The sequence below is a fragment of the Crocodylus porosus genome, unplaced genomic scaffold, assembly GCF_001723895.1.
Source record: "Crocodylus porosus isolate Cpor-Errol unplaced genomic scaffold, CroPor_comp1, whole genome shotgun sequence".
NCBI classification, from domain to species: domain Eukaryota; kingdom Metazoa; phylum Chordata; order Crocodylia; family Crocodylidae; genus Crocodylus; species Crocodylus porosus.
Window position 1 is genome coordinate 46,103,536 of NW_017728907.1, and position 26,867 is coordinate 46,130,402.

Consider the following 26,867-nt stretch of genomic DNA (forward strand, 5'->3'; position numbering starts at 1 on the left):
TAAAAAGAGGGGAGGGGATAGGGGGTGGAAGAGGGGAGGGGGCCATCTCCCCTCGTGCCCCAGAGCCCCCGGCCGCTGCAGGGATGTGACATGCTCTGCTTTTGTCTCCCCCCCCCACAGACCTTCCTGAGGGTGCGAGCGAACAGGCAGACCCGGCTGAACGGTGAGTCCCACTTACTTTCCTCCCTCCTTGCCTCCCTGCTCTGTTTGTGGGGCCCGGGGCCTGCCCCCACCCCCCTTGTTCTCGGAAACGCTGCTCCAGTTTTTGAGTCCCAAAGCCATGGGGCTGTGGGGGTTGCATCTAGTCCCAGCACTGTCCGAAGTAGGATTGGCCCTGTGCAAACCCGCCCGTTGTGCATATCTGTGTAAGGCCATACCGGGGCCTGACAACATGGACCTCGCACATGACCCCAACAGGGGAATTGTGGCAGCCAACATCCGGCTTCTGTAAAATGCCTATATAGGCTCCAGAAGACCCGCAGAAAAGGTCATGCCCCCCTAAACCTCCCCCCAGTACTGAGTGGACTATGGGGGTAAACTCCTTCCTGACCCCAAGCACAGTGTTGATCTGAGTGGAGGGACAAGACTTTCCTGGGCCTGGTGATGCCTTCATCACCCCTGCGCCCTCGTCCTGGAAAACAGGGTGTCAGCGTCATGCCCCATTTCCCTCTGCTCTTGTGCTGGCCCCATGGTGGAGAGCTGCGGGGGTGAACAGCGACCTGGGCCTTGCTAATATAGGTTGGCTTCATTAATAACCAAAAGTATCTGGGAGGGTTTATAGGCCACTCCCTCAAGTGGTTCTGGCTTTTCCTGCCTGCAGTAGCATATCAGATCGGGATCTTAGACCTGCCTTTTTGCCTCATCCTGCATTTTGAATCTCGTGGCCAGGTCATGGTGTGTCCGTAGGATCTGGGCATTAGCAGTGTATTCTGGCTGCTAGCGGTTTGCCTTGTCCTTGAACCTAACAGCTCAGGGCATCTGGATAGCACACACAGCCGTCCCCTTCCCACAGGATGGGTAGAGCTGCTTGTTTATGTACTTCTGTGTATATTCAGAACAAGCCAAAGCTCTGGGTGCTTGGTGAAAAACAGAATTGTAGGGTTGGAAGGACTAGGAGGGTCATCAAGAAATTCCCACGTGGTTTTAAGGTTTACTGTTCCTCTTTATTTAACAATTGAACACCAAATACAGTGTGTTTACCTGTTATTTCCTTTAAATGATATTTCTACTTCATTGTGTGAAAACAAGTCTGGTGCAACACTGGTTAATTTAATTTAGCCAAAGCCATGCAGCTTTCTTTGGTGAAACTTTAAACTTCCAGAAAGGTTGCTGTTTCTGTAGCAAATTTTAAATATTTCATTTTTATATTGCCGCTTACCACCAAATTGAATGTTATTATAAAGAGGTCACTAATACACAGTTGCCAAACTTGATGGTTCAGAATTATACTCTCAAAGCTGTGTTGATTCAGTCTTTCTCTCAAACTTTATGGGTTTTTTTTATTTTTAAACCAATAGAGAATGCAAACAAGAGATCCTGACTTAGTGTTCCCGAAGTAGAGCCAGTGAACAACTGGAGGACTGCACCTTGGTGTAGTGCCTATCATTTCCTTTATTTCATACGCATGTCAAGCAATTCTTAGCCTTAAAATGGTTTTAAGTACAATGTCGTACAATTGGCCTCTGTATCTCTTTGTGATCAAGTCCAAGGCGAACTTGACGATTTTACTATCTAATTTTAGCACAAAAAACACTTAAGTGTTCAGTGCTGGGGGAAAATAATTTCCCAATGCTTGGTTTCTCAAATGAAGTTTTATCATAGCTTCCTGACGCAGCATTACCCTCAAACTGAGAAAAAAGCATAAGAAAATTCTGTTAACAGGGACTTTTTTTCTTTTTCTGTACAAGTGCCTGGCAATTCTGAGCTGTGGTTCTGTTATGAAACTGCTGCCTGTCACTATTAATCCTTTGCTGCAGTGCATCATGCTTCCATTGAAAGCCTGTGGGGTTTATACTTTTTGACTTCAGTGGAGCATTTGACCCCAAGGTGGAGCTGCATGTGGTACAAGTGTGGGGCTGTGAGATGGGCTCTCTTAAATTCTAGCAGGCTCCATTCCCGGTTGGTTATTTAAGAGATGAATGTTGGTTTTGTTCATCATTAGTTTTGTCCTCTTTCTCTGGACCCCTTCTGCTTCTGCTGTATCCTTTCTGGGGGACAGTGACCAGAACTGGAGACAGTATTCCAGGTGAGGGCGCCCTACTAATTTTACGTATTGGCATTATCATTTTGATTTCCGTTGTTCTTTTTTTGTGTGCATCCTAATGAGATCTGCTGTAGCTCATGCAGTGGTTCTGGACTGGTTACTAGAATCACCAGGTGAGGTTCTGTCACTCCTTATGCAGGAGGTCAAGCACAGCTACTGACTCTTTCTGGCCTGTACTTCCATGACTCTGTGACTGTTCCTGTACATTGAGTGGACTTGCCCATAGCAGTGCCTGGGCCTTTCTACACATGGTTATATCTAATCGAAAACCCAGCAGTGCTGTTGAATAGTTCAGATTATTCTTTTTGATGTTTATTGCCTTGCATTTGTCATTGCTGGACTTAGTCCTTCAGTCCTCTCTTTGCCTTGCCTAACAAATATGCTATGAGTTTGACAAACGTCCCTTTTCAGATCGCTAATAAACATCTATGTAAGCCTTTGTCTGGACAGAGAACCCTTCCTCACACTGAAAACTGCTCGCATGCTGGTTTTTGCTCTCTGTCTCGCAGCCAGCTTCTGTTCCAGGAGGGAGCTCTCCTCATGCCCTATGACAATTTAGCATCCACATTCCTAATTTAGTTTCCATAATAGCCTCTTACATGGGAGTTGCTCAAAGGCTCTTTGAAAGTCTAAATATACTGTTGATTTTTCCTTTTCTGCATTTGTGTGTGTGTGTGGTCGGGTTTAATTCACTTGCATTTTTTATGCACCAAAGAAGTCCTGTAGATCAGAAACAGATCTTTCTTGACAGAAACTGTCCTGTAGCACAGTGGTCATCTCTGTGTTACCGAATTGTATTTAATCATTGCTGCAACCTTGGTGCTAATGTAAGGCTTGCAGATTTGGTTCCCAGGCCAGTCCACATGATGTTTTCTTGCAGAGAGCAACACACTTGTCTGATTTCCAGCATGGTTTCAATAGGTGTCAGTTGTTTGGCCGTTTCATTTGTAACTTCCTTCACAAATCCTGGGTCCTGATGGCTTGTTGCTGTCCTGGCAGGCTGTGGTTCATGTCAGCTCTCAAGGGACAGCATGAGTGGAGAGGGAAGGTATCATATCAAAGTAGCTGTAGCCCTGGTCTTAGTATAGCTGGTCCAAATGGAGTTAATGTGATGTTACAGTTGGAGGACAGGGGAGCTCACCTGGTGGATACGAGCTCTGGAGCAGCCATTTAACATCCTCCACATGCAGAACACCAAGTGAACTTCTGCATCCTGTGCTGGCCATGCTTCAAGGGCAGAGGGTGCTGCCCTGGGTTCAGAATGGGCAGTGGCCCCTGAAGTCCCAGGTGCATCACAGTGCTAATTTCTCTCTATTCCTGCATGCGGGAGGCTGACTCTTAAGTTTCATTTGCCCTTCTGCTGCTGCTGAATTCTGCAGGCCACCTTTTCAGAAGAGTCTCCTATGTGTTTATGCATTGGTGCTCTCATTTTGCATGGGCAAAAGCAGCCTGCCTTGAACTGCCTGCCTGTGCAGTCAGTCCTATGACGTTCTGGATACCAGGCTGTCTGCTCGCAGCTGGCATTTGTGACTGAGTCTAGCAGGCCAGGCACAGGCCTGTTTGTATGGAGAGGTGTGGAATGAGCCATTCCTGATGACCACGTTGGAAGCCTGACTGTGTGACCGCCCCTCAGGTCCTCATGTGAATCTGCCCCTCATGATCTCTCTTGGGGAGCTGTGCCATGACATACGCTCTGGATCTCAGAGAGCTTCACTTCTGCCCATCTAGTGCGTACATGGTTCTCTTGCTTCAGCCTGCTCTGGCGCAGCTCATCTCATCGGTCCATGGCTGCTGCTGCTGTTGACCAGCCTCCTTCCCCAGCCAGCCTGGGGCTGTCGCATGGAGAAGTTTACAGCTTTGGTTTGGGTCCCGTTGAAGTTTTCCCAGCCCTGGAGGCTTCCCATCTAGTGCTGTAAGGAGCTAGTGCTAGCAAACACCAAACTCATTTAACAGAAAAAGAACCCCTCTTGCTCCATGAACATGGTCTCGGTAAAACCCTCAGTAGAGCCACAAAAGAGGAACGGGCTCAGCCTGTGGATGGTTTACAGCTCCCTCCCCAGCAAATTCCAAGGGCTTGGCAATGCCCCATCCAGACCCTGACCCCTGGAGCTGCCTCTGCAGGACAGACCCTTCCTGAAGCTGGGTGGGCTCTGCATGGGTGGTCTGCACCTGCAACACACCCAGTTTGCATGGCCTGCCGAAGGGCTGGGGCTGCTCCTGGCCACTCTGCCGTTGTGCAGGGGAGAGGTGACTGGCTTGAGGAGTTAACAGAAATCATTGAACAATTGTTTGGACAAGCAGAAGAACACCAGAGCTGTGGGCACTCCCTGTGCAAGCCCTCGCCAACTGCTCCACACAGGAGGGGGAACTGGAACGCAAGCTCTACAAGCGTCACCTTTGCTTCTTTTGACGCAGTCAGTGTTGTGTGCGGTGCACAGCCCTGTGAGGCTAGGTGCTTCCCAGGCAGGTCACCACTCCTTGTCCTGGCTCTAAAGTGTGCTCTGGGGTTATAGGATTCTCCCAAGGGGCAATGAAATTAAATCTAGGCTGCTGTCTCTTGAAGCAGGTGGGTGAGAGGGTGATGAGGAGCAGCAGCTGTCAGAGGGAAAGTAGGTGTAAGCAGTGGTGGAACAATGCGCTTCAGTAACTCAACATGGACAGGTTTGCAGTTGTGCATGGGGGCACAAGAGAGAGCTCCAACAGCAAGGGTGATGGAGGTGCTGAGACTCCACTCTCTGCCAGAGGCTGTTTTTTGTGCCCTCAAGCTAGCTAGCAGGGAGTGAGTTCAAGCAGCATTTTGCCTAGTTCAATCCAGCCTGCCCCAGAGCAGGGTACTGGCTCGTCCTGCTCTTGGCTAGTGCTGTGTTTGGGGACTGACCGGAGGCCATCCTGTGACAGCCACAGCCCTCTGCAGTGTAGGGTACAGGTGTCCCTGCCCTGTATCCCACCTGCTCTCTTCCACACTGTGGCCTGGGACCTCCCAAGCTGCCATGGTTCCCTTGTGGCCATTGCCTTCCGCCTGAGACTGGCTCCCCATGCCACAGCACTCCAGCAGATCCATGTACAGGGCCTCATCTGTGCGGCTGGGTGTGCCCCGACTTGGCTGCTGTGGCACTCACAGCAGTGGGCAAGGGGTGAGCAGATCAGTCTCTGAGCACAGCCCAGGGCAGAGCGTGTACGGTGGCGCATACTTAAGGTAGAGCTGATCAAGTACTTCAGTTAAAATGAAGGCCACAAAGGTGCGGAGAAGCCCTCTGATGGCCTAATTATGATTATTAATACTAATAAAAATTAGTGAACTCCTCACCTTCTGGCAGAAGGCTTGAATAATAACCAAGGAGGCTTTGTTCAATCAGAGGAGGCAGAGGCACAGCGGTGGCTGCAGGGAGCGCCGGCTGGACGGCACTCAGGCTCTCAAGTGGAGTCCCCTCTGCTCTGGCTCGCCAAAGGATTGCTGTGCTTTTATCTTCTTCAGTCAAAGGCAAGAAAAAACTCGGCATCTCCCTGTTTGGTCCTGCGACAGGCGCACGGGGGGGGAGAGATTAGTGAGCTAATTAGAAATGATCGCATCTCTCCACACTAATTAGCAGTGCTGTGGTCTTACTCGCGTGTTCTTTTGAGTTGCTCCCCTCTGGGACAGCCCTGCAATCGCCTCCTGCCTTTGGGGCCGCTCCATTCTTCTCGTGCTGATTGGAAGTGATAGCCGAGCTGCGTGCCAGGGGTGGGAAGCATGGCTCGGGACAGGCCTCCTGGGATACAGTGCTCCCTTCATCTCCTGGCTGGTGCCTGGACCTCATGTGCTGCTGATGGCACCATGCCACCACTAACAACCGTGGGACGAAGCTGGCAGAGGAAGCTGCTTTCAACACCTCTGTTCTCCTGCAGCCATGTGACATGTGGCACTCCTGCCTCAAGACAAAGAGCGCATCATGCTGACCAGGGGAGGTGCAGCTGGCTCTGGCATGGAGATGCGGTGACCTGGGCCCTGTTCCTCACCCTATTCCTGTCCCACCTGAATCAGCAGCAGAGGGATGGGACAGCTGAAGTGTAAAGGCCCCAGCCTCCCAATGCAGCACAGCACAGCCAGGCAGGAGGAACTAGGAAGGTTCCTTCTAAGCTCTGCTCCTCTTTTCCTTTGAAAGAAGAACAGAGAAGTGGGGGAAGGCAAAAGAGTAACACCAGTGTAGAGGGGATTTGCAATTCCCGGTTGCAGTCTAGCGAGCGTACTGTTTCTCTGGTTCTCAAATGTGTTAGACTCAAGGCACCCTTGGTAGGCTCCAGGCCTCCTTTGGAAAATGCCAGCTCTTAGTTTTCACTCTTTTTTTTTTTTCTTTTTTTTAACTACAGAAAAATAATGGAGCAATTCTTCTGTGGCATATAGTTCAGAAAGCCCTCAACTGGGCAGCAAGTTTTTAACACTCCTAAACAGTGTTAATGTTGTGTAGCACCCCTGAAAGGATCTCGGGGCACTCCAGCCTGCTGTGACATACTGGTTGAGAACTCTCAGGCAGTCAGAGGAGAGAGGGTTGGAGAGCACCTTCTTCGAGTGGGCTGCACATAGTCACACCCTTGGTGTTCATGCTTCTTCCAACTCCCATTCACTCTGCAAGACCAAGCCCTGCTGCAGGGGGGGAACTGCCTTGGGTAGCATTCTGCTGACCTGGCCAACATTGCAGCATCACACTTACTGTCTGAGATGCGAACTAGGAGGAGCCCAGTCAGGCTGGGCTCCCGTTTATAGTTAGCAGAGCTGGTAGTTCAAAGAGGTTTTGATTTTATTAGGAGCAGAGTGTGTGAACGAGGCCTTGTGTGGTTTTGTCCGACTTCAAGGTAGCAGGGCCCTTCTTGAGGAGGAGGTGAGGCAGGGAGCGAGGCATCAGGTTTGATTGGCCAAGGCGGGAGCTGAAACTGGGAGAGCTCTGTGCTAGAGAGAGGACACCCCAAGCATGTGTGGGGAGACTGGTGTTCGACAAGTCTTTCCGTTCCCCATTGCCCAGAGTAGCTGCTCGTGAGGGCACTGGAGCCAGTAGGATGTGCGGATACTAGGTGCTGAAGCTGATGTGCGTTAGCTGGGAATGGCAGGTCGGAGGGCTGGTTCCTGGCAGCATTTGCGGGAGTGGTGCATTTGCAGGTCAGCTGGAAGGAGGGCAGTGCTTTGAGGAAGTATCTCTCTCCTCTGGGAGCGGGAACCCCTGGCTTGATCACATGGTGGGCTGTGAGCATCCCTGCCTTGAGCTGGAGAAAGGTGATGTGCCCTGGTCTGAAGAGCATGGGGGCATGCAAGCCAACAAGGACTCCTTCCTGTGCTGGTGGGAAACAACACCCCCCTGCACCTCCTGCTCTTCCGTGCTCCTCTCCCGGGTTGCAGTGAGCCCTCGATCTCACTGTCCATACATGCCAGGGCAGGCGTCACAGCATTCAGCACACGTGACGGCACTCACAACGTCAGTAGCAATCTCTGGCAAATGCTGCTTCTCAGTGATGACATCTCTTGTTACTGCACGGGCTTTCCTTGGGCTCTTCCTTGTCTCTCATTCAGGATTTTGCCCTTCCTTATTAATTAAGCAGCTCCTTTCCTCCCTCCAGCACCCGAGCTATCCCATAACACATGCCCAAAGCCATCACAATAAAGGACAGAAGTTATGAATGCAAATGACTGGGTTCCAGATGTTTCGATCACATTAGGCGGTGGCTTAAATTAACTAGAGATTGGATTAAGCAGCAGGCTTTCTTGGCTGCTTTTCCAAATCAGTATGACTCCCCAGGCATCCGTCCCGCTCCCTTTCTGCTGTGCTGAGCATGGTAACCCCTTTTCTTAAATAAAGAATGCATGTACATCCATTGGGGATTGGGAGGACAAGGAGCTGCCCCCACGGGGTGCAGACAGTTCCTCGTTCTTCGTCCCTCCAAAAGCTGTCTTCTTGGCTCTAACCTGCTTTGCCCTCCTGTTCCTGACATCCCGGGGGGAGAGACGTACAGGCATACAGGGAGGCCTAAGGTGCTAAAAAGGACTGTTGTGCAGTGTGTGGGGGCTCTAGATGTCTAGACTGGAGTTCTCCGGGGTTCTGTGTAAGGGATCTCTGCTGGCTGGGGGCTCCGAGTGAGCAGGCAGAGGCAGACTAGGATCCAGCTGCTGGATTCTGCCTGGAAAATGGGGGCAGATCCTTTAGCAGTGAAGGGAAGCAGCCACATTGGCCCCTTGCCATAGGGGCAAGGCCAGTCTTCCCTTGCAAAGGGCCTGGGCTGGGAAGGTACTGAGGCACCTGCAGTCCTGCTACTTGTGATAGGGTCAGTGGGGCGTGGTGGGATCTTAGACTCCTGGCTGGATCTTGGTCCTAGTCTCCATGTCAGGACCACATAAGTGTCTTTGAAATGTGCGTAGCTCAAGCACTCACCACAGAAAGCTGGCGGGGAATCTTCCAGCCTGTATTCTCCATGAGGCAGGACTGGCTTGTGATGACAGGGGGGACCCCCTGAGCCGCAGCCTTCAGGTTTGGGAAAACAGTGGGCCTGACCTGTTGTTTCTCTCTCCTTGGTTTTTCTCCATGCAGCTCGGATTGGGAAAATGAAACGGAGGAAGCAAGACGAAGGGCAGGTATGTCCCCTCTGCAGCCGGCCTCTGGCAGGATCCGAGGAGGAGATGAGTAGGCATGTGGAACAATGCCTTGCCAAGGTAGAGGCGCAGCAGGAACGGGTGCTGCCATTCCCTTCTCCCTACTCTCAGCTCTGTCTGCAGGCAACCTAACAACACTAAGCACAAGCTAACTGTCCATGTTTGAGGCCGGGGTGCTCTGTCGGAGAGCTCTGGTCACCCTCCCTGTCTCAGAAAGTGGCTCAGTAGCAATTTCCTCCTGTCCAGTGCTAGGAGCTTTGTTTCTTCCATGTTGCTCATGCCACATTAAAGAGCTATAAACAGCATGGCTCTAGGCAGCTAGAGCCTGTGGTCCCCACTAGCCGATCTGCATTCTCTTTTCTTGCTTTTTGTCCGTAGCAACATCAGAACAATTGTCTTTTAAAATGGCTTGGTTATAAACACAGTGGGTGCATCTCCCTCCAGGAGGTGAGGACCTCATATGGGAGTGTAGCCCCCTCTCTTCTCAGTAGCATGAGCAGAGAAGGTGAGGAGGCATTGCTTTGAGGAGCAGAGCCTTTGAGCTCTCTGTACGGCTTCCTGTTGGATCTGGTTCTGGGCCCCGGCATACACCCCACTAGAACACTCCAAGGAAAGCATGTATGAGGGGAGCTGGGTTTTTACCAGTTTCCCTGAGCTCAGTGTCCCAGGAGGCCCCGCAGACAGGAGCTGCCCTGGGGTCCTGGACAAGGAGTTCTCAGCTTCAGGTGAGGGCCTGCACTTGGACCCTGGGAGCTATAGCTGTAACATGGGACTCCTGCTGCTTGGCTTGGTGTTGCTTTGGAGGGCTGAGTGCTTCTGGCTGCTGGAAACAGGTCTGTGGTGGGAAACCAGAGGCTGCTCCCACCCCACAGAGCTTGTGACCCCCAGGAGCTGCCCTGAGCCCCTCGGCGCAGTTCCCTTGTGCCACTACAAGAATTGAGTGTCTCATTCTCCACCCTGCCCAGAGAGAAGGCTCGTGCATGGCCGAGGACGACTCTGTGGACATTGAGAATGAGAATGGCAACCGCTTTGAGGAGTACGAGTGGTGCGGGCAGAAGCGGATACGGGCCACCACCCTCCTGGAGGGGGGGTTCCGAGGTACTCGGGGCATCGCGGGCCTGGCTGAGGGGCTGACCTGGGGACTGTTCCTTTGGAGGGAGGGATCGACCCTGTTTGCATCCAGGCCTCTACCTCAGAGAGGTACTGACTTTCAGCCGTGCTGCCCCCTGGGAAGCGATTCCTGTGTTTATCACCCCTGCGAAAACGAGGGTAACATTTTTTAAGCTGATCTTAAACAAAAGCCTTGTTTTATTTGGTGTTCAGAAAGAGGTGGCTGGGGAGGGTGCAGTGGGGAGCCACTCCCGGAGGGAGATCAGTGGAAGGAAATCACTTCTATGTTGCGCATATTAAGAAATACATGGATATATCTGAAAGGAGGGGAGAGAAATGAAATTGTAAAAATTCCCAGCCTGGAGTGACGAAAGCTGGTTTATCAGCCGCCGGTGATGTATTGAAGGTGACAGCCAAGTCGCTTTAGCACCTGCATAAAATATTAAAGGGCCGGTTGTGCATTTATCACTCCATCCCTTTTAAGGTTGATAAATGAGAATCCAGCAACCTGCTCCACACCTCCAGTGCGGCAGGCCCTCAGGGCTCCCAGACAAGCACATTTTCTTTTTTCCTCCTCCTGCCCCTTCCCCAGCGACAGGGAAATCAGTTACTGAGGAGAGAGTGAGTTATGGCAAAATTTGACCTCTTGTGAGCTTTATTGGGGGATGTAATTTTAGCTGGAACCTGGCCCCTTTCTTACACTCGGCCCTTTGGCCTCCAACACGAGGATTTACTAAACCGACGTGAACCTCCGGCGCTGCGGAGGCCGTCTCTCAGCAGCTGCGCACGTATCCCATGCCTAATGAGACAGGGGACAGCGGCTCCCTCCACTACACAAAAGGACAGCGTGCTGCCTCTTCCCCTGCCAGCAAGGATTTTAATTTCAAGTACCCCAAGAGGAAAGGCTGCGCAGAGATGGAGTTGGACTGAACAGCCAAACAGGAGCTTGGGCTGTGTAAGCCAGGCCTGTGTCCCCTCCAACGCCTTTGTAGTTTGGGAGCGCGGGGGTGAGGCAGCAATGGCTCATAGGCTTTCCTGATTATCCTCTGAGCAGGGAGGCATCCTGCATGCTCCTTAAGGTCTCGAAAGCTAGCAGCAAACAGTTCCATCCTTTGCCAGTGCAGGAGAGCAGTCCTGCTGGCTCTCAGACTGGACTGGTGCTCATCACAAGACTGGGGAGCTCTGCCCTGTGGGTCTGCCTTGGAGACCTCAACACATGTCTTCCCTCCTTCTGTCTGGTGGGACTCTGCGTTTTGTACCCAGACCCCAGTTTTCCAGCTCTTGCTCCCTGGGAGCACCTGTGATGGGCTCCGTGCTCTGTGTGCACTGGCCACAGAGCTGATGACCCACACCCCTTATGAGGTGCGTGCTCCCCTAGGCAGGGAAACCCTGCCATCATGTCAGCCTGGGATTGTGGGCTGCCCAGAGCATGCCTGCAGCCTGGTGGGCACTCTGCTCTGTTGTAACCAGCACCTGCACCAAGCTTCCTGAAGTCTCTGCACCCAGAAGGATTGCAGCCTGAAAAGAGTCACAGTTACAAAGGGCCATGAGCCAGACCTCTCGACCCCCACTGCCAGGCTCCCCTTCCTCTCCCCTGGCTGGTCATGGGCAGAGGATAGACCTGTTCCATGGAGCTCCAGGTGAATTTGGTGCGACCGACCCTCCTTCCTTCCCCCCTCCTCGTATTGATACCAGCTGGCTCTCATCTGGGGATGGGAGCCTAGAGCATCTAACCTTCCAAAGCTGTGCGGCATCCTAGAGACACCCTCCACCACTGGAAGCTGCTCAGAGCAAAACTGGCATCCCCCCATTAACCTTTGTGCCAGGGCTCCCCCTCTAGCCCAGTTCCCGTGGCTAGAAAGGAGTAGTGATGCAGGAATCCAAGGCAGGCCCTTAATACCAAACAGACTTTTTCTGGGTTCAGCGGATGAGAGACGACACGGAGAAAAATACCCAGCTGGAGGGAGATCAGGCGTCCCCGTATCTCATCAGTCCCTGTTGTAATGGCACGTGGCTCTGCGGCGACATTGCAGCCTGGGACACAGGAGACTGGCCAGTATTCATGGCGCAGCTCCAGCCCCACGGACAGGGCTGCTGCTGGCCCCAAACTTGGATCCCTTCTCCCCACACCCCATGGACAAGGAACTGCAGGTCCTGCATACAGGTGTCCTGTCCCACATCCCCTGCTTCTCACTGAAAGGATCCAAAAGAGCAGTGACTGAACAGCCATGTGCAGGAGCCGGGAGCTTAGCTTTAGACCCTCTTGCCAAAAGTTGGCCTTTCCCGTGCACAGTCTGGGGACTGAGCTCTGGCCCCTTGGTGGGCCAAGTGTCCTTGGCTTGGTGAGGCTGTCTGAGGAGATGGCACTTGTCCAGTCTCCAACACTGTCAGGATTGTGGTGCCAAGGCACCTGGCTGGAGGCCAGCACCTGGGAGCACCAGACCCCACACACAGGCATGTACCATAAAGCAGTCCCCTGCCCCAGTGAGCTGAGCACCTCTTGAAGCAACAGGTGGGTGAATCGATAGAAGCCCGTGGGTGCTGGGGCCTCGAGGCGGCGTGCTGGCTGCCTTGCAGGCGAGCATGGCGGAGGCATTCCACCCAGGGATTAGATGGTGTTAGCTGCCTTGAAACTCTTTCACTCGGAAGCAGCTGGTTTGCTAAAACCCTGCATTATATCTGGCTTGCAAATCTGCTGTGCTGTCAGCTGAGCAGGGATCAGGGCTCTGTCGGGGCACGGCAGCACTCTGGTATGGTGGCAGGGCCCTTGCGGGTAGGGATTGGGCCCTTCCTGTCCAGAGCAGCCTTACCACTTATCCCCTTCGCCACTGTCCCTGCGGAGAAACATGCAGCTCACGCAATGGCTTTTAATCGGGTCCTTGTTGCAGGAGGTGAAAGGGCAGCCTTTGAAATGTAGAGGCCAGGTGGCAGAGACCTGTTCCTCCCCTCCCCGCCCTCTCCAGTATGGCCAGTGCCCGAACCTGGGCTCCACGCAGACGGGGAGAAGTGGTGCCTGTGTCAGGGTAGTGTCACAGGACGCAAACTTGCGAAACCTCCTGGCAGGGCCTGGCCGGCTGTGCCCAATCCCCCGAGCCGTGGGGAGCAGTGTCTGCATTTGGCACTTTCCCTTTCTGTTGCTCTTTGCTCCAGAGAATTATTTTGTGCAACCTGTGCCTAATAAGCCAACCGCTGTTTAGACAGCCGCAGGGCTCAGCACTGAAAGCACAGAGCGTTTCCTTCTGTGATGTGTAGCTCCCAGCACGTTTGTCCCAGTCCTCATGCCCCTCCCCGGCCTGGATGTGCGGTACCCCAAGTGTTTACAATCTCAGGTTCTCCCTTTCAAGAATTCCTGAGGGAAGTTCAAAAGGGTTTTTTTCCCTTTTGAAAGATTCGGTGTCTCTTTGTGTGTGTGTCTGTTCCTTGAAAAGAGGAAGGGGGGGAAGAGGGAGGGAAAAAAGTGCTTTATCTGAAAAGAATCGCATCAGCTTCACACTGATAGAAGTCGCTGTCATCTCCTAAACGGCTTAGCGCACTCAAAAGGCGAGCAGACTTAAAACAGTGTCCTACACAGGGATCGATGTGTGCAACACAACTGGTAACTGCGGGGAAAAAAAGCCAGAGATAACGGTAATGATTGCATTGAAGGGAGCTTGAGGGAGGCATGTTCTTTGTAACACGGCTTCAAAAGGGTCTGGGCTGGAGCCAGAGCAAACTCTCCTGTGAAGTCCCCATCTCTGTCAGCCCGCAGGGAGGGTGCTCCCCTTCTCCCTTCCCCGAACGGGGGGCCAAGAGGTTGAGGGAGGGATCTGTTAAAAGCTCCATATTTATTTATTTATTTTTTGGAGGGGGTCCGTCACTCGGGATGGCGTGCAGTTCCTTCAGCAGGGGAGGGCGGGGGGCGATCGGGGATGTCGGGCCGCGGGCGGGGGGGCAGCATGTCAGCTTATCGATTGCACCTCAGTCAGGAGAGCTGCAGGCGCAGCGCTCTGAGCACGAGCGGCAGCGTGCTTAATGTGATTGAAAGGCAGTTAAAATGGCGGTGACCTTTTCAGGGGGAATTAGATTGCCTGCCAAGAGTGGTTAGAGGGAGTGATAACGCCAGCTTGAGGAAGCTGTCCAGTCAACTTCAAAGAGAGAGAGACAGAGACAGGAAAAGCAAGCGAGCAGCAAGTACCATTTAAACTCCGAACCGCACTGTCTGATAGAACAGAGATTGCTGTCCTCTCCAGATATGAAAGAATTGAAAGATGGTCGCTAAGCCCCCCGTCCACCTGCCGGCTCCCCCACCCCTCGGCACGGCAGCAAGCCACTTGCCCTGTGCTCTTATGGATTTCTTGTCCTCCAGCAGATCAGTTGCCTTGAAAATAGCACAGAGGGAAAGCCTTTGAACTCATTAAAGCGGTGAGCAGGGCAGTTCCAGGGAAGGAGCCTTTCTAACGGAGATCGAGGAGACAAGGGCCTGAGCCAGGCAGTCTGCAGGGAAACTCACTGGGATGATTTAATTGTGGAGTTGTTCTCATCCCTCCATGCCTTGCTCCCAAGATGGTGTGGATTCGGCCTCAGTGAACACGATGGCCTGAACAAGTAGAAACACAGCCCCAGATAGCACGGGCAAGGGGAAGTCCAAGTCACTGTGACCAGCAAAGTCACTCCCTGCTTCAGCTCTCATGTCAAATGCAATCAGCCTGGCTGGTTGGAAGGTAGAACTTAGCAATGTTCGGCTGCCTCAAAATGCCTCGCACATGGCTGCAGTCCCGCTGCCAGCACCCTGCTGTGGTGGGACCCGTCTTGCTCGGACCCCCCGAGGCAATGAGGAGGCAGGAGGAGCCCTTGCAGGCCGTAGCTGGAGGGCTGACTGTGCACGCTCGGGTGTGCTAGCAGCTGTGCAGAGGAGGCCCCTGCCCAACAAGCAGGCTGTCTAGAAAGAGGCGACTCCAGAACCAGTGGTGACCTTGTGCTGCCCAGCACGTGTCTGGCAGCTTCATCTCTCACAGTCTAGGAGCTCAGGCCCACTGCTGAGCACCACAGCTCTGCTGCTGCTCCATCACTGCACGTGAGGAGGTGGTTAATCTCATTTCTCAGATGGAAATCTGTGGCATGGAACAGCAGCCCCTTGTTGGTTCAGCTTTGGCAGCGAGGGGTTAGGCAGGCTGTGTGGGCCCTACAGGGCTGTATTCATGTGCAGGTTCAGTGGCCAGTAAATACCTCCCAGACTGAAGTAGCCAGGCAGCGGTATTCAAGGATCAACGTAGCCGAGGCACCAGCACCTCCAGATATGAACAGCTCCAGCTGAGTGTGCAGCCCTGCAGTGTTTGATATCTATGCTCTGTCTGTACCCCGAACCAGCCACTTTTAAACACCCCTTAGACATTAAATCATTTCCAGGACAGCCTCTCCCAGACTGGATAATGGCTAGGCTAGACTAGTGCCATCTAACATCCAAGGTTAGTTTGCTTGCCTTGTTTTTATGATGGCAGTGGGCTACAGCCAGTCAGTTTTACTGGGGGCTTCCCTGCTGGGTCCATTAAATAGTGAGGGTTTCAGTCTCAGCAGATGGCTCCCAGTGCAGTTCTTTAAAGTTTTGATATAATATGAATCTGAACAGGTAGAATGTGCATGTCATGGGTGAACAGCTGGATGGTGATTTAGGGGCCACGGTCCCACAGCCTGTCTCATTTACCTGGGATATGTCACTGAAGATGGCTGCACTGGCGGGGGTGGAGAGCACGTGGGCAGGCGCAGGAGCAGGATCCCCTTCACTTCCTGCCACATTTGACAGCGGTGTGGATCCAGCTGTGCTGCTCCATCAGGGTGGGAAATCTATCACTTAGCAACGAAGGAGGGACGGAGAGAAAAATAATTAAAGAGGGAAAGGCAAATGGTGGTTGTAAACTGGCAGAAGGAGGCAATGAGCAGGGCAGCACCTGAAATGACTCGCTCCCCCCCCCCCGTCTTTAATTGACTACATTTCAAGTTGACAGCATTGCTTTAAACTTGCATTTCCTGGCTGTGAGCCCCTCCAGCCCCGTCTGCCATCCAGACAGAGCTGCTCCAGCCCAGCCACTTCCCTCGTGCTCCGTCCTCTCAGCAATTCCATGTTTGAGGCAGGTGGCGGGTGATCTTATTTTTTTCTCCCCCAAAACCATCTGCAGTTTTGCTGGAACTGCAGCCTCCCTCTTGGACTCTCAGGTCAAACTTCAGCCTTAAGCACCAAGGGTTTGATTGACGTGATTTTAATAGCATTTTAGAATACAGTTGTTAAGTCAGGGGCAGTGAGATTTTTCTAAAGGAAAAGGGAGTGGGGTCTCAATGGCTCTAAACAGCTCCTGTCTCCGCATGTCGTCTCTTCCGCGAGGCGGTGAAACACATTATCGAGTAGTGCCCGGAAAGTGGCTAACTGCGTTTGACACACGCCAACTCCCTGCCTCCACACTGGATAATTGCATTGTCAACTGTTCAGCAAAGTGGCAGGTGACACTGTGGCCGGATTGATTGTCCTAGCATGGAGGCTCCTAAGACTGTCAGCTACCCAATCGATAGAGTTTACACAAGACACCGTGACTGCATCTGTAACTAATTTCAGTTTGAAACTCGCCAGCCGCCGCTGTCCCTGTTCCCCAGCTTGTGTTCTTATTCACCTGTATCTCCTTCCCAGGCTGGAAACTTGCTTTTCCCATTGAAAGCGCATCTTTATTTTTTAGTTGGGAGCAGCAAGTGAAGCAATCGATGGCGTGTTTTGTGGTCTTGGAGTTGAGGGCATTACTGCACATGGCTAACTAGCAGCTCCAGTTTTGCAATCGATGGGCTGATCAATTGATTAAATTAACACTGATTTTCTTTCTTCTTCCCAGCCTGGAAAAGAAATAGTTTGGGGTCGGGTGGGCAGGTTTGTCTGGGAAAGTTGAGGCCTTGGATTTCAGACCTCGACTGCATCTTCCCTCCACAAATAAAACCGCCCTGCTCATCATCATTTAAAACAGGGACCTGCTGCCTCTGTAAGCCAGGGTGTCACTTCCAGCTGCTCGCCGGCCTCCCTGCGTCACGCTCGGCTGCACTAGAAAAGTCGTCCTCCTGGCTCCGCTGGGCTGCTTTGTTATTGGCAAAGTTGCGACATTCCTGTGATCCCTGTCAGTGCTGCCTATTGATCCGGGGCTGGGAAGCTGCTTAGCGATTTGAGATTACTTTAATTCCCCTCTTCCCTTTTTTGTTTCCACCTTCTCCCCGCGGGAACAAAAGCTTCCCGAGCCACCCTTCTTCGACCACAGAAATCGAGCCAATGGCTGCCGAGAGCCTGGCCTCAGCTCTTCTTTTGTGCTGCAGCAGCGGGGTTTGAACTCCTGGCTGGAGGCAAAGCTCTGTGCTCACCCCTTGCTGCCTGCCCTGACACAGAGCATGAGGAGGCAGTGTCACGGGGGTGACTGTGTTGGATCAGAGCATTGGTCTGAGTCTGTGTGCCAGCCTCCTGCCCCAGCCATCATCCAGTGCTGCGGCTTGAAAATCTGCAGATGTCCCCAGGCTTTTCTTCAGCACAACTCATAGGCTGGAGAAATGCCTTGAACCTACAGCAATTGGTGTGGACCCTGAGCCCTGGAACACTTTTATTCATTTGGTGCATCTTGCTACAAGACGTGTTAAGCAGCCCTTTCCTTGGAGTCTGCTCTTCTGATCACTTGGCAGAAGTCCCTGCAACTAGCTGGGATCCTCACTGTCAGCCTGGTGTCCACGCAGCTTCCACCATGGGAGAGGGAAGGTACCTTGCCAAGCTGTGCATTGGTCATACACATGTGCTTGCTAGAGGCTGCAGTCGTTCTGCAGAGTTGATGCACCTGGAACAGGGTTGGCTCCTTGACTGTGGTTGAAAACAAAACCCTGCCCTGCAAAACCTCTCTCTGTACTCCTGGCTGCTGCCAGGAAGGGCCACATGAACCAGGAGCAGAATTCGTGTGTAGCACACCCTTTAGGGCAGAGGAACCATTTGACTGTGTGATCATCTGGCCAGGGAAGCATTATTGATTCAGGAAAGATTGCTGACGAGGAGGGTCACTTCACCCACTCGTTGCTGCATTTAAAAGATGCCGTGGCAGGTTTCTCTTTCCTTCCAAGCCGCCTTTTTAAAATAAAGCTGCTTCCGTGCTGTCTTGTTCACCCAGCGTGACATACCTATGTGAAAATGTAGTGAGGGGGTGGGCCAGAGCGGGTCTGATGAGCAAACCCTCCAGCATGGGAAGCTTGTGAGTATGTATCCTCTGACTGCAGTCCCCCAGCCAGCCCCCAACTGGTCCACACACCCCTGGTGTGGAGCTGGACTCAGACCCACTTCTGCAGTGTTTAGTTTCTGTAGTGTTCCCACCATGCTCTTCACTAAAGGGTGGGGGACAGAAGTTTGAATTCAGGGCTCTTAAAATAGCTTTCTTCTCTAAGCCTATCCATATATTCTGTTAACAGATGGGATATGAGACAGCTGGAGTTGTATACAGAGGATCTTTTGCCTAAGAGGTTGTAAGAGGTGGGTTTTGGAGTGTCTTGCAAGGTCAGGAGGTCTTGTTCAGGCCTCCAGAGAATGCACAGTGAAGCCTCGTAGCAAGAGAAGAGAGGGATTTGGGAAGAGATTTATCTCCAGTCCCTTTGAATCCGTGCCCAGGAGGTCATTGGAAAGCATTTCCGTTCTCCTTCAAGCCCCGCCAGTTCCCCTAACCTGTCAGCTCCTGAAGAGAGTGGCCAGGAGGCATATGACTGCACTTTGCAAAGCTTCCCATCCATATTTCAGCAGCCGCCTTGCATGTTCCCAACGTTCACAAAACCCCAGCTTGGTGTTAACGCCGCCTGCTCCAAGGCCAGCCAAAGCAAAGCTGTGTACACAGTGCCGGAGGGCTGCGGGCGCTCTAGGTAAGTGATCTTGATAGGTACATTCTGATTGATGGGAGAGTTTGTCTCCCAAACTGTCACAGGGTTTATAGAGGTGCCACTCAACACCAGTGCTGGAATTGCTTGTCAGAGCACATGGCTACAAGAGCAATGGGGATCGGAGACAGAGCTGTAACTTTGTTTTTTCACTGCTTAATGGCCCCAGCGTCTGACCTGCCTGCTCACTCTTGTTTGTTTGGACCTTAAGGAGGCAGTTGGGATTAAGGCTGTCAGAAAATTGCGCTGCCTTAGCATCAGTAGGGCTAATTGCATGGTGAAAGAGAGCGGGGGAGCAGGGCCTGCTGCAGCCGGCATGCCCAATGCCAGCGGGAGAGGGCTGCATCCTAAAAGGGGCAGAGAGGGTCATCTTTAATCTGAACTTGGCACTTCCAAGTGCCTGTGATGTAACTGCAGAGCCCAACAGGCCCCATCGTCAGATCCTTGAGTGCTCACGTGAGCAACTGGTGCAGGTCAGGCACCTGATGAGCTCCCAGCTTGGACCTAAAACTCGACCTGTGTGCGGCAGCTTGGCCGTTCTTGGCAGTTGGGGGGGAAGCTGAGTCCTGAGGATGGACCCCTTCAGAGAAAGGAGATGGCTTTAATCCATTTCTTGAAGGGGACTCCAAACTCTCCTGCACAGCCTTTGGGAGCTGAGCTGTGCCTCAAGGAGGTTCGTCCTGATCCCTGGGGTACTGTGTTGAGTTGCAAGTCCCTGGGGATAGCAAGCTGAGGTGGTTTCTGGAGACCTGTGTTTCCTTGCCGTCTGACAGCCTTGCTTTCAAGGGGCTGCCCAACACACCAGGCTCCCTTCAGCCCCCGCCCCACTAGGCTCCGGTCCGTGTTTTCCCTGGTTTCGTCTGGCAGCCTATTCATGGCAAACACAGACAAGGGGTGGGGGGTCCAAGAGCTCTAGGCCCAGGCTTTTAGAGAAGCAGGTGTGTTCCTGTCAGGCCGCCCTTGCATTTTGCGTTCCTCCTAATCCATTTATAACAGCGCTTGACCAGAAATCTGGTTTGAATGAGCCCAAGCTGAATGAATAATGTCAGGCAGTTCAGACGTCAAATATTTGAACAGCTGCTTGGGTGTTTTTGCTGGCTTTGCCCAGGGAAGCAACCCAGGGAGTTAGACACGGAGGGACAGCTTGAAGCGGTGGCTGTAAACCCCGACCTAGCGGAACTGGCCTTACACACCGACCTGGTCTTGGGTGAGGGGTTTTTGAACGTGTGGGCCAGAGGCCACTGGTCCCCCAGCTGCTCTCAGCTCGGGCCGTGCGCTGCATTTTGTTCTCCAGCGTTCTCCCGCATGCAGCGGTGAGCTTGGGATTTATGACCTTGTCATTCAGTCCCAATGCGCCACGGTACCGCGCTCCCTGTTCGAAACCAGGAAGCTGTGAATTTCTTAAACTGATAAATGGCACAGCTTATATTGTGACTTTTCCGCCAGGCGTGGCGTGTGCTTTGTTCCACGCGCTGAGAAATACCGGTCCTGGCTTAGCTGGCTGACAATGCGCAATCCATTATAACTTGCATTCTTGGTACAGAAATCCTGGCCCTTGTGCAAGCAAAGGTGTGCAAAGCTGGGGACATGTATTCAAGAGAGACCTGGGGCTGGATTTCTGGGGCCTACCTAACCCCCAAGTGCTGTCAGGGAGGGAAGTTTGACTTGTAGCCGCTCCTCTAAAGCACATCTGAATTTTAAACCCTCTGTGCCACCCCTTGCTCCATTTGTGGAGCTTCTCGACTTGACATCACTTTCTAGATCTGTTAGATTGTGCTGCAGCCCCTTTCTCTGTGATGTCCCTTCAGGGCAGCCCAAACCCTTTGGCGTTGCCTGCTCCCTGCGAGGCAGGCTCTGGCTAGCTTTCATGCCAGTCGGACTCCACGTAGAATCACAGTGAAGTGGGGCTGGAAGGGAGGAAACTGGAGAAGTCACATCCAGTCCAACCCCTGCTTGAGGCAGGATCAGCCCTGTCCAAACCAGCACAGATGAACCCAGTGTCCCACCTCTGAGCAACACAGCAGTCACCCCTAGATGGAGGGTGGACTAGGTGACCTCCTGAGGTCCCTTCTAGCCCTCATTTTCTATGATTTCTTAAACATTACTCCCAACCCTACCACAGGTAAAACAGGGGGACTACAGCAGCCAACATCCTCCTGCTGTACAAAGGTGTTAACACAGGCAGAGGCCGTGCCCCTGCTGCAGAGGTAGGCAAACCCCCGCAGTCTGACCGGGGGGGAAATTCCTTCCTGAACCCAGGTGTGGCATTGGTCTGACCCCAAGTGGAGGGGGAAAAACCCACTAGCCAAGAACCTCTGGCTTTAAATCTCAGCAGGAGCATTGACACAGCCGGGTCCCCACCCCAACACTCAGTGCTTCTGAGGATGGCTTACAAACACCTTGACACGTGGAACAGAAAGAGGGAGAAAGGGCAACCAGCAAAGCCCAAAAGCCTGGGAAGCTCCCATAGTAGAACCAGGCATCGCTACGCCTAGATCATCCCTGACCAGTGTCTATCTACCCTCTTCTTGAACCAGTGATGGAGAGTATTGGGGTGTTTTTAAGCCTTCCTCTGAGTGGACATTACTCCTCTAGTACCATTTAAATCGAGCTTTTTTTTACAGGTGACTCGGCACTCAAGCTGCCGCACCTTTTGAGAACCAAGCCTCCGTCCTCAGAGGAGTGGCTCCCTTCTGGCACCCTGTAGTGGGCATGCAAAACCCACTAGGTACATGGTGTCAGTCTGGGCTCTGCTGGTGCTGTTGAAGGCTCATCCTAATCCTGGCTTGTCCTAGTGGACCAGACACAGGACCTGCTGCAGTTGTGCTCTGCACATGGTAACCAAGTTGGTCTCTGGTAGTAAGGGATGGAGGCTTATCTCAAGGCATAGGACAACCATACTTGAAGCGTCTCTGAAAAGCATCCTCTGTCCTGTTGTCAAAGTGATTTGGCCTCCTTTGTCACACAGCTCTGCCCCTTGCAAAGGCTGCTGAACTTTTCTGATGCTGGAAAAACAAAGGGTTTGCTTCCCTGCACTGAGACAGGGCCTGGCACAATGTCACAGAGGTCGCAATGGAAATGTCCCCTCCTGGCAGCCCTAGGACTAGGCCATGGTCCCCCTGTTCTTCCAGTGCTCCATCAGCAGCTGTCACAGCTGGGGAGCGCCACCGTGGGATCTTACTGCACCACGTGGCCTGGTCTCTGGGGCAGTATTTCTGACAGATGAAAACCAAAATGCTGCATGCACTGGACCAGCTCCAGAACAGGAATAGCTCTTCTTTAAGCCTCCCTCAGAGGTGCTGGGTGCTGGCTGCAACCCAGGCTGGGGGTGAGGACTGGGCTTTGCCAGTGCTCCTGTTGGGACCAACCCTGCAGAATCCTGGGTAAAGGGTCTTGCTCCTCCGCTTGGTGTCAGACCAATGCCAAATTTGGGGTCAGGAGGGAATTCTTCCCCGCCAGTCAGATTGGTATGGACTTGGGGGAGTTTTGCCTTCCTCTGCAGCAGGGGTACAGCCTTCGCCTCAGATCTCTTGAATGTATATTAGCAACCTTTAACAGGACATTGGCAGCTGTGATCCCCTTGCTTTCCCTGTGACAGGTTCAGGTGTGAAGTTCTGGGTTGTGCCAAGGCTGTCATGTTGCTCAGAGGTCGGACACTGGATTTGTCTGTCCTTGTTTGGACAGGGCTGATCCTGCCTCAAGCAAGGGTTGGGCCAGATGCAACCTCCATAGGTCCCTGCCGGCCCCACAGCTCTGTGATTTCTACTGTGAAGCTGGCAGGCATCATGTGGCTGTGCTGGGTTCTTTAAACATGCTGTGTGCACAAGCCAAGGGAGCTGCCGCTCTAGGTCTCTACAAGGATTTGTGCCAATCCCAGCAGGGGTGTGAGGGGGGTTGATAGTACCCTAATAGGGGTGCATTGCATCGCACCCAGCAGGCCTGGCCTCTTGATTCTGAAGCGCTTGTCTCTGGCTTACACAACTTGGAAACGAAACAATGGAAAGACACCCATTCCCCATGCACTCGGTCCCTTCAGGTGGGCCTGTGAGTGGTAGGATCTCTCTCTAGCCCCTGTGCCAGTCGCTCCGTTGACCCTGGGAGCATTCGTTATCTGGCTCACGTTCTGCTCACCTCTGGGACTGGCCAGGTCGTGGTTCCAGCTTTGCATGATTTGTGTCTCCCTCCTCTTCAAAAGACAAATGTAGCCCTGCGTGTCCAGAGTTTACGGCCTTGTAGCAGTGATGGGCTAAAGCAGTGCCAGGTATGGAGGATGGTGTTACGGGGGGTTAAATGCTACACTCATAAATTGTAGCTGTGTCGCCTACGGCCAGTTCTTGGGCAGCTCCGAAAGTCTCTAGCTCCTTTGACAGGTCTCTCCTGGCACTTTAAATCTTCTCCTGAGCATCGTGATGAATTGAGAGGTTTGAGATTTACTAGAGGAGAGAAGGCGGCTTGGGACAGATGCTGGCTGGTGGCGTGCAGCGCAGTGTAACCTGGGCTTGAAATGGGATGTCCGAGGGCAAAGAGGCTGCCCCAGCCTCACTGGTGACACGACCCAGGTCCTCAGAGCTGCTGCACACCTCAGGCTGTGGCCTCAGCCTCTGCCCTTGCACAGGAATCGGGTGAAAATGGAGTGCAGTGGGGCAGAAGCTGACTCTGCTTCTGGGGAGAGGGTCTTCTGGAAACTATTATGCCACAGAGCCCTCAGGTTTATACAAGGAGGGGAACTATCGGATCCATGATAATGAACGTTATTAGTGGCTTTAGCAGTGGGGTAGCGCATATGTCTGTAGAGAGCAGCAGGAGCTGGCTGCATCCCTTCCAGCCCTAAACTTCTGTGAACCCCTGCAGTGGCCTTGGAAGTGAGATCTCCCCCCTGCTGAACTCCCCACACAGCTCTCACCAGCCAGATGTACTGCTGCACTCCTGCCGCTGGCAAAATGCAGCTAGTCTCCCGCTCCACGGTGCTCACATCAGACCCTGGCATGACCCAACAGGCTGCACTGGACACAGAGGGATTCCCATCCCTATGGGGCATCACTAGTCCTTCTCCAGCTCAACCCCTGGGTAGCCCAGACCAGCCTTCCCCTTCCAGCAGTGACCTTCACTATGAGGTCCCTACTCTGAAAGCTTTGCTAAGACAGGAATGCAGTGGCCTGGCCGGGCGGGAGGAGCCATGCAATCCACTGTTCAGGTGTGCGGCTTTACTACAGCTGTGCAGCACAGGGACGTTGGCTGTGGGCTTAACACCCCAGGTTGGGACCCAGGAGGGCTGGGCTCCTTTACCAGCTTTATATCAGACACCCAGCATGATGTGGGTGATGGTTACTCGCTTAAATCTCCATGCCTTGGTTTGCCCACCTGCCAGCAGAGACATCACATCGCAAATAATGAGCAGGTCCACTTCCCTCATGGGTACTTGATAATCTATCCCTAGCTGCACCACCTTCCACTTGTAGCCTTGGCTCCCTGGCCCAAGCTGTCCTGGCCATTAAGGAATGGACAGTCACTGCCCAAGAGCCCAAATAGGCAGAATACTCTTCCTCTAACAAAGTGGGGCTGTTCCGTGGGAAGGGGCTGGTCCCCTTTTGCTTCTCCTGCGGTCAGATGGGGATCCCCCAAGACAGAGGTACTGGTCCTGTGCTGACTCCCTTGTCACCTGTAGCAGGGGGCCTGTGGGAGCCCTGGCTGTCAGCTGGCACTGAGCGTCTGCCCAGAAGTTGGGTTTATTCTTGCTCTTCAGCAAACAGGGTTCAGAACTTGCTAGAATTGTCGTGGGGGAGTCCCACCTGCCATGGCACTGCTGTGGGACCCTGCTGCAGTTCCCAGTGCATGGCAAGCTGGTGGCCTCTAGGCCGTCGTTTTTTCGGGCATTTGCCACAGAGCTCCACATTGTGACACCCACCTGCCTGCTTTGTCCCCTCCAGGCTCTGGGTTCGTCATGTGCAGTGGGAAGGAGAATCCCGACAGCGACGCCGACCTCGATGTGGACGGGGACGACACACTCGAATACGGGAAGCCACAGTATCATTTTTGAGAGGTTCTAAACTCGGCAAGCCCCGAGGCTGCGTCTGCTGCTCTGGTTGTTGCTGCAATCCCAGTTTGCCTTCCTGGGGCTGCAGCCGCTCCCCACACGGCTGCTCAGGGCTTCTTTGGGCCGGGATGGGCCCCCATATCTGCCATAATGCGTCCTTCCATTTCCATTACAGCTCCTTCTCTGTGCAGGTTCCTGGCTCAGACCCAGGGTTTGGGAGAAACCCCCTGAATTCGAGCCTTTGAGCTGTTTTCCTAGTGCAGTTCATGGGCTGTTTCATAATCCTCCCCAGTTACCCGGGCCACCTCCAGCTGACTGCCTCAACCTGCTTTGCTGTCAGCCCATCACCCCCCACTTCCTAGCTCCCCTCAAGGTTTCCCTGGCACATACCATCTCCTGTGGTTTTCTCAGAGGCAGTGCACAGGGCAGTATGTGGTAGCAGGGCTTGCCTGCTTCCGTAGCCAGGAGTTTGCTCTCCCAGCTGTGCCCTTTGCACTGAAAAGGTGCTTTCTAGGTCCTCCCTTGAGGAATTGAGGTCAGGGCAGCTCCACCATACCTAGAAACTTTCATAGTTCTTACTAGATCCCCAGCACCAGGGTAAATAGCCCCCAGTTCAGCACCACAGGCAGGAAGCAATTAGATCCTTCCGTCCTCAGGGTGGGGAACAATTAGCTGTTCCAGGATTTTAATTAAAACTTGCACCTGTATTTACAGCTAGTGCCCTGCCCCTCAGCTGATGTCAGTCTTCTTTACTCAGCTGGGGGTGGTGGACATCAGCAAGGAGCCTAGCCCCAATCCACTGCAGGCAGAGACTGGCCTCCTAAAAATGTGGCAGCGTATAGAGACCATGTCACCTCCTATACTAGCTCAGCCCCTCGTAACATATCCAGCGGATGTCTCCACATTAGAAAAGAAGCCACTGTCCATTCCCACCCCCAAAGGGTGTCACCAGGGCCCTGGTTTGGCTCCTCTGGAGATGAGAACTCAGCGCAGAGTTCAGAGGTAATGCCTGCCCTCAGCCCATCAGTGGCTGGTCCAGTTCAGCCTGCATCAGCTGGATTGCCAGTGATGCCTCCCTTGGCAGACCAGTGCCCTCCTTAACCCTTCATTCAGGTATACGGAAGCTGACATCATCCCTTGCACCGGGGAAGAGCCGGGCGAAGCCAAAGAGAGGGAGGCGCTCCGTGGTGCTGTCTTAAAGTGAGTATCTGGCCTGTCTGCTGGGCTGCAAACCATGGGGTGGGTATGTACGGGGCTGGTGGGAGAAAGGGAAATGCCGAACTCCCTAAGGAGACATTTGCAGGGTGTGGGACTGAATTTCCCACCCACCACACAGGAGGTGGTGATTGGGACTTCACAGCCAGCCTCCTGCTCGAGCCCCTAGGCCATGTCTCCTCCCCAGGCAGCGTGGCCTACTTTTGGGGCAGCACTAGCTCTCTCCTGGCTGGGGGGGGTGCAGATTTTCACCACTGGAACCCTAGGCTTTGCCCTGCACTAGGATGGAGCCCAGCCCTCGTGACAGAGGCCTGTAGCACATGGCTGCCACCCAGGCTGCACCGTGGATCCGCATGCAGAGGCTGGCCCCTAAGTGTAGCTGCTTGGCATGGGACCCACAAGCTGACCCCTCTGCACTTCACCTTGGGGTGGGGGCAGGCCAGGGGTGGCCACTGGCCTGGAGAAGAGTGTACCAGCTCTCTTACTGCAGTTTGCTAGCAGCCAGCACATGCCAGGAGCTAAGGAGCTAAGGCACAGGGCGTGTGGAGAGGCACTTCAGGCAAATAGCAAAATGAGCTGGGATTGTTTTCCAAGGCCTCTGCCCTGCCTGGAAACCGGGCTGAAATTACCCCTCTGTCTCTTAGACTGAGCGATCGTGTGAGGTCAGGGTTGAAGTGATTGATAGAGCGGTGGAATGAAGCTTTCTTACTGCTTAGCCTGTCACAGGCAGC

At 53.2% G+C, this 26,867-nt stretch overlaps 1 protein-coding gene across 6 annotated transcripts in view; it reads left to right on the forward strand.

The window, feature by feature from the left end:
• The window catches only part of RNF220 (ring finger protein 220), a 223,520-nt gene that overhangs the window by 161,997 nt on the left and 34,656 nt on the right, over positions 1–26,867 (forward strand). The window contains exons 5-10 of one of the 6 annotated variants that reach the window (XM_019531308.1): positions 121–163; positions 2,162–2,245; positions 8,815–8,936; positions 9,842–9,974; positions 24,815–24,911; positions 26,035–26,121. In XM_019531308.1, the coding sequence (XP_019386853.1) occupies positions 121–163; positions 2,162–2,245; positions 8,815–8,936; positions 9,842–9,974; positions 24,815–24,911; positions 26,035–26,121 (566 nt within the window). The remainder of the gene's footprint in view (positions 1–120; positions 164–2,161; positions 2,246–8,814; positions 8,937–9,841; positions 9,975–24,814; positions 24,912–26,034; positions 26,122–26,867) is intronic. The other 5 variants (XM_019531310.1, XM_019531309.1, XM_019531312.1 and 2 more) reach the window with 5 other exon arrangements.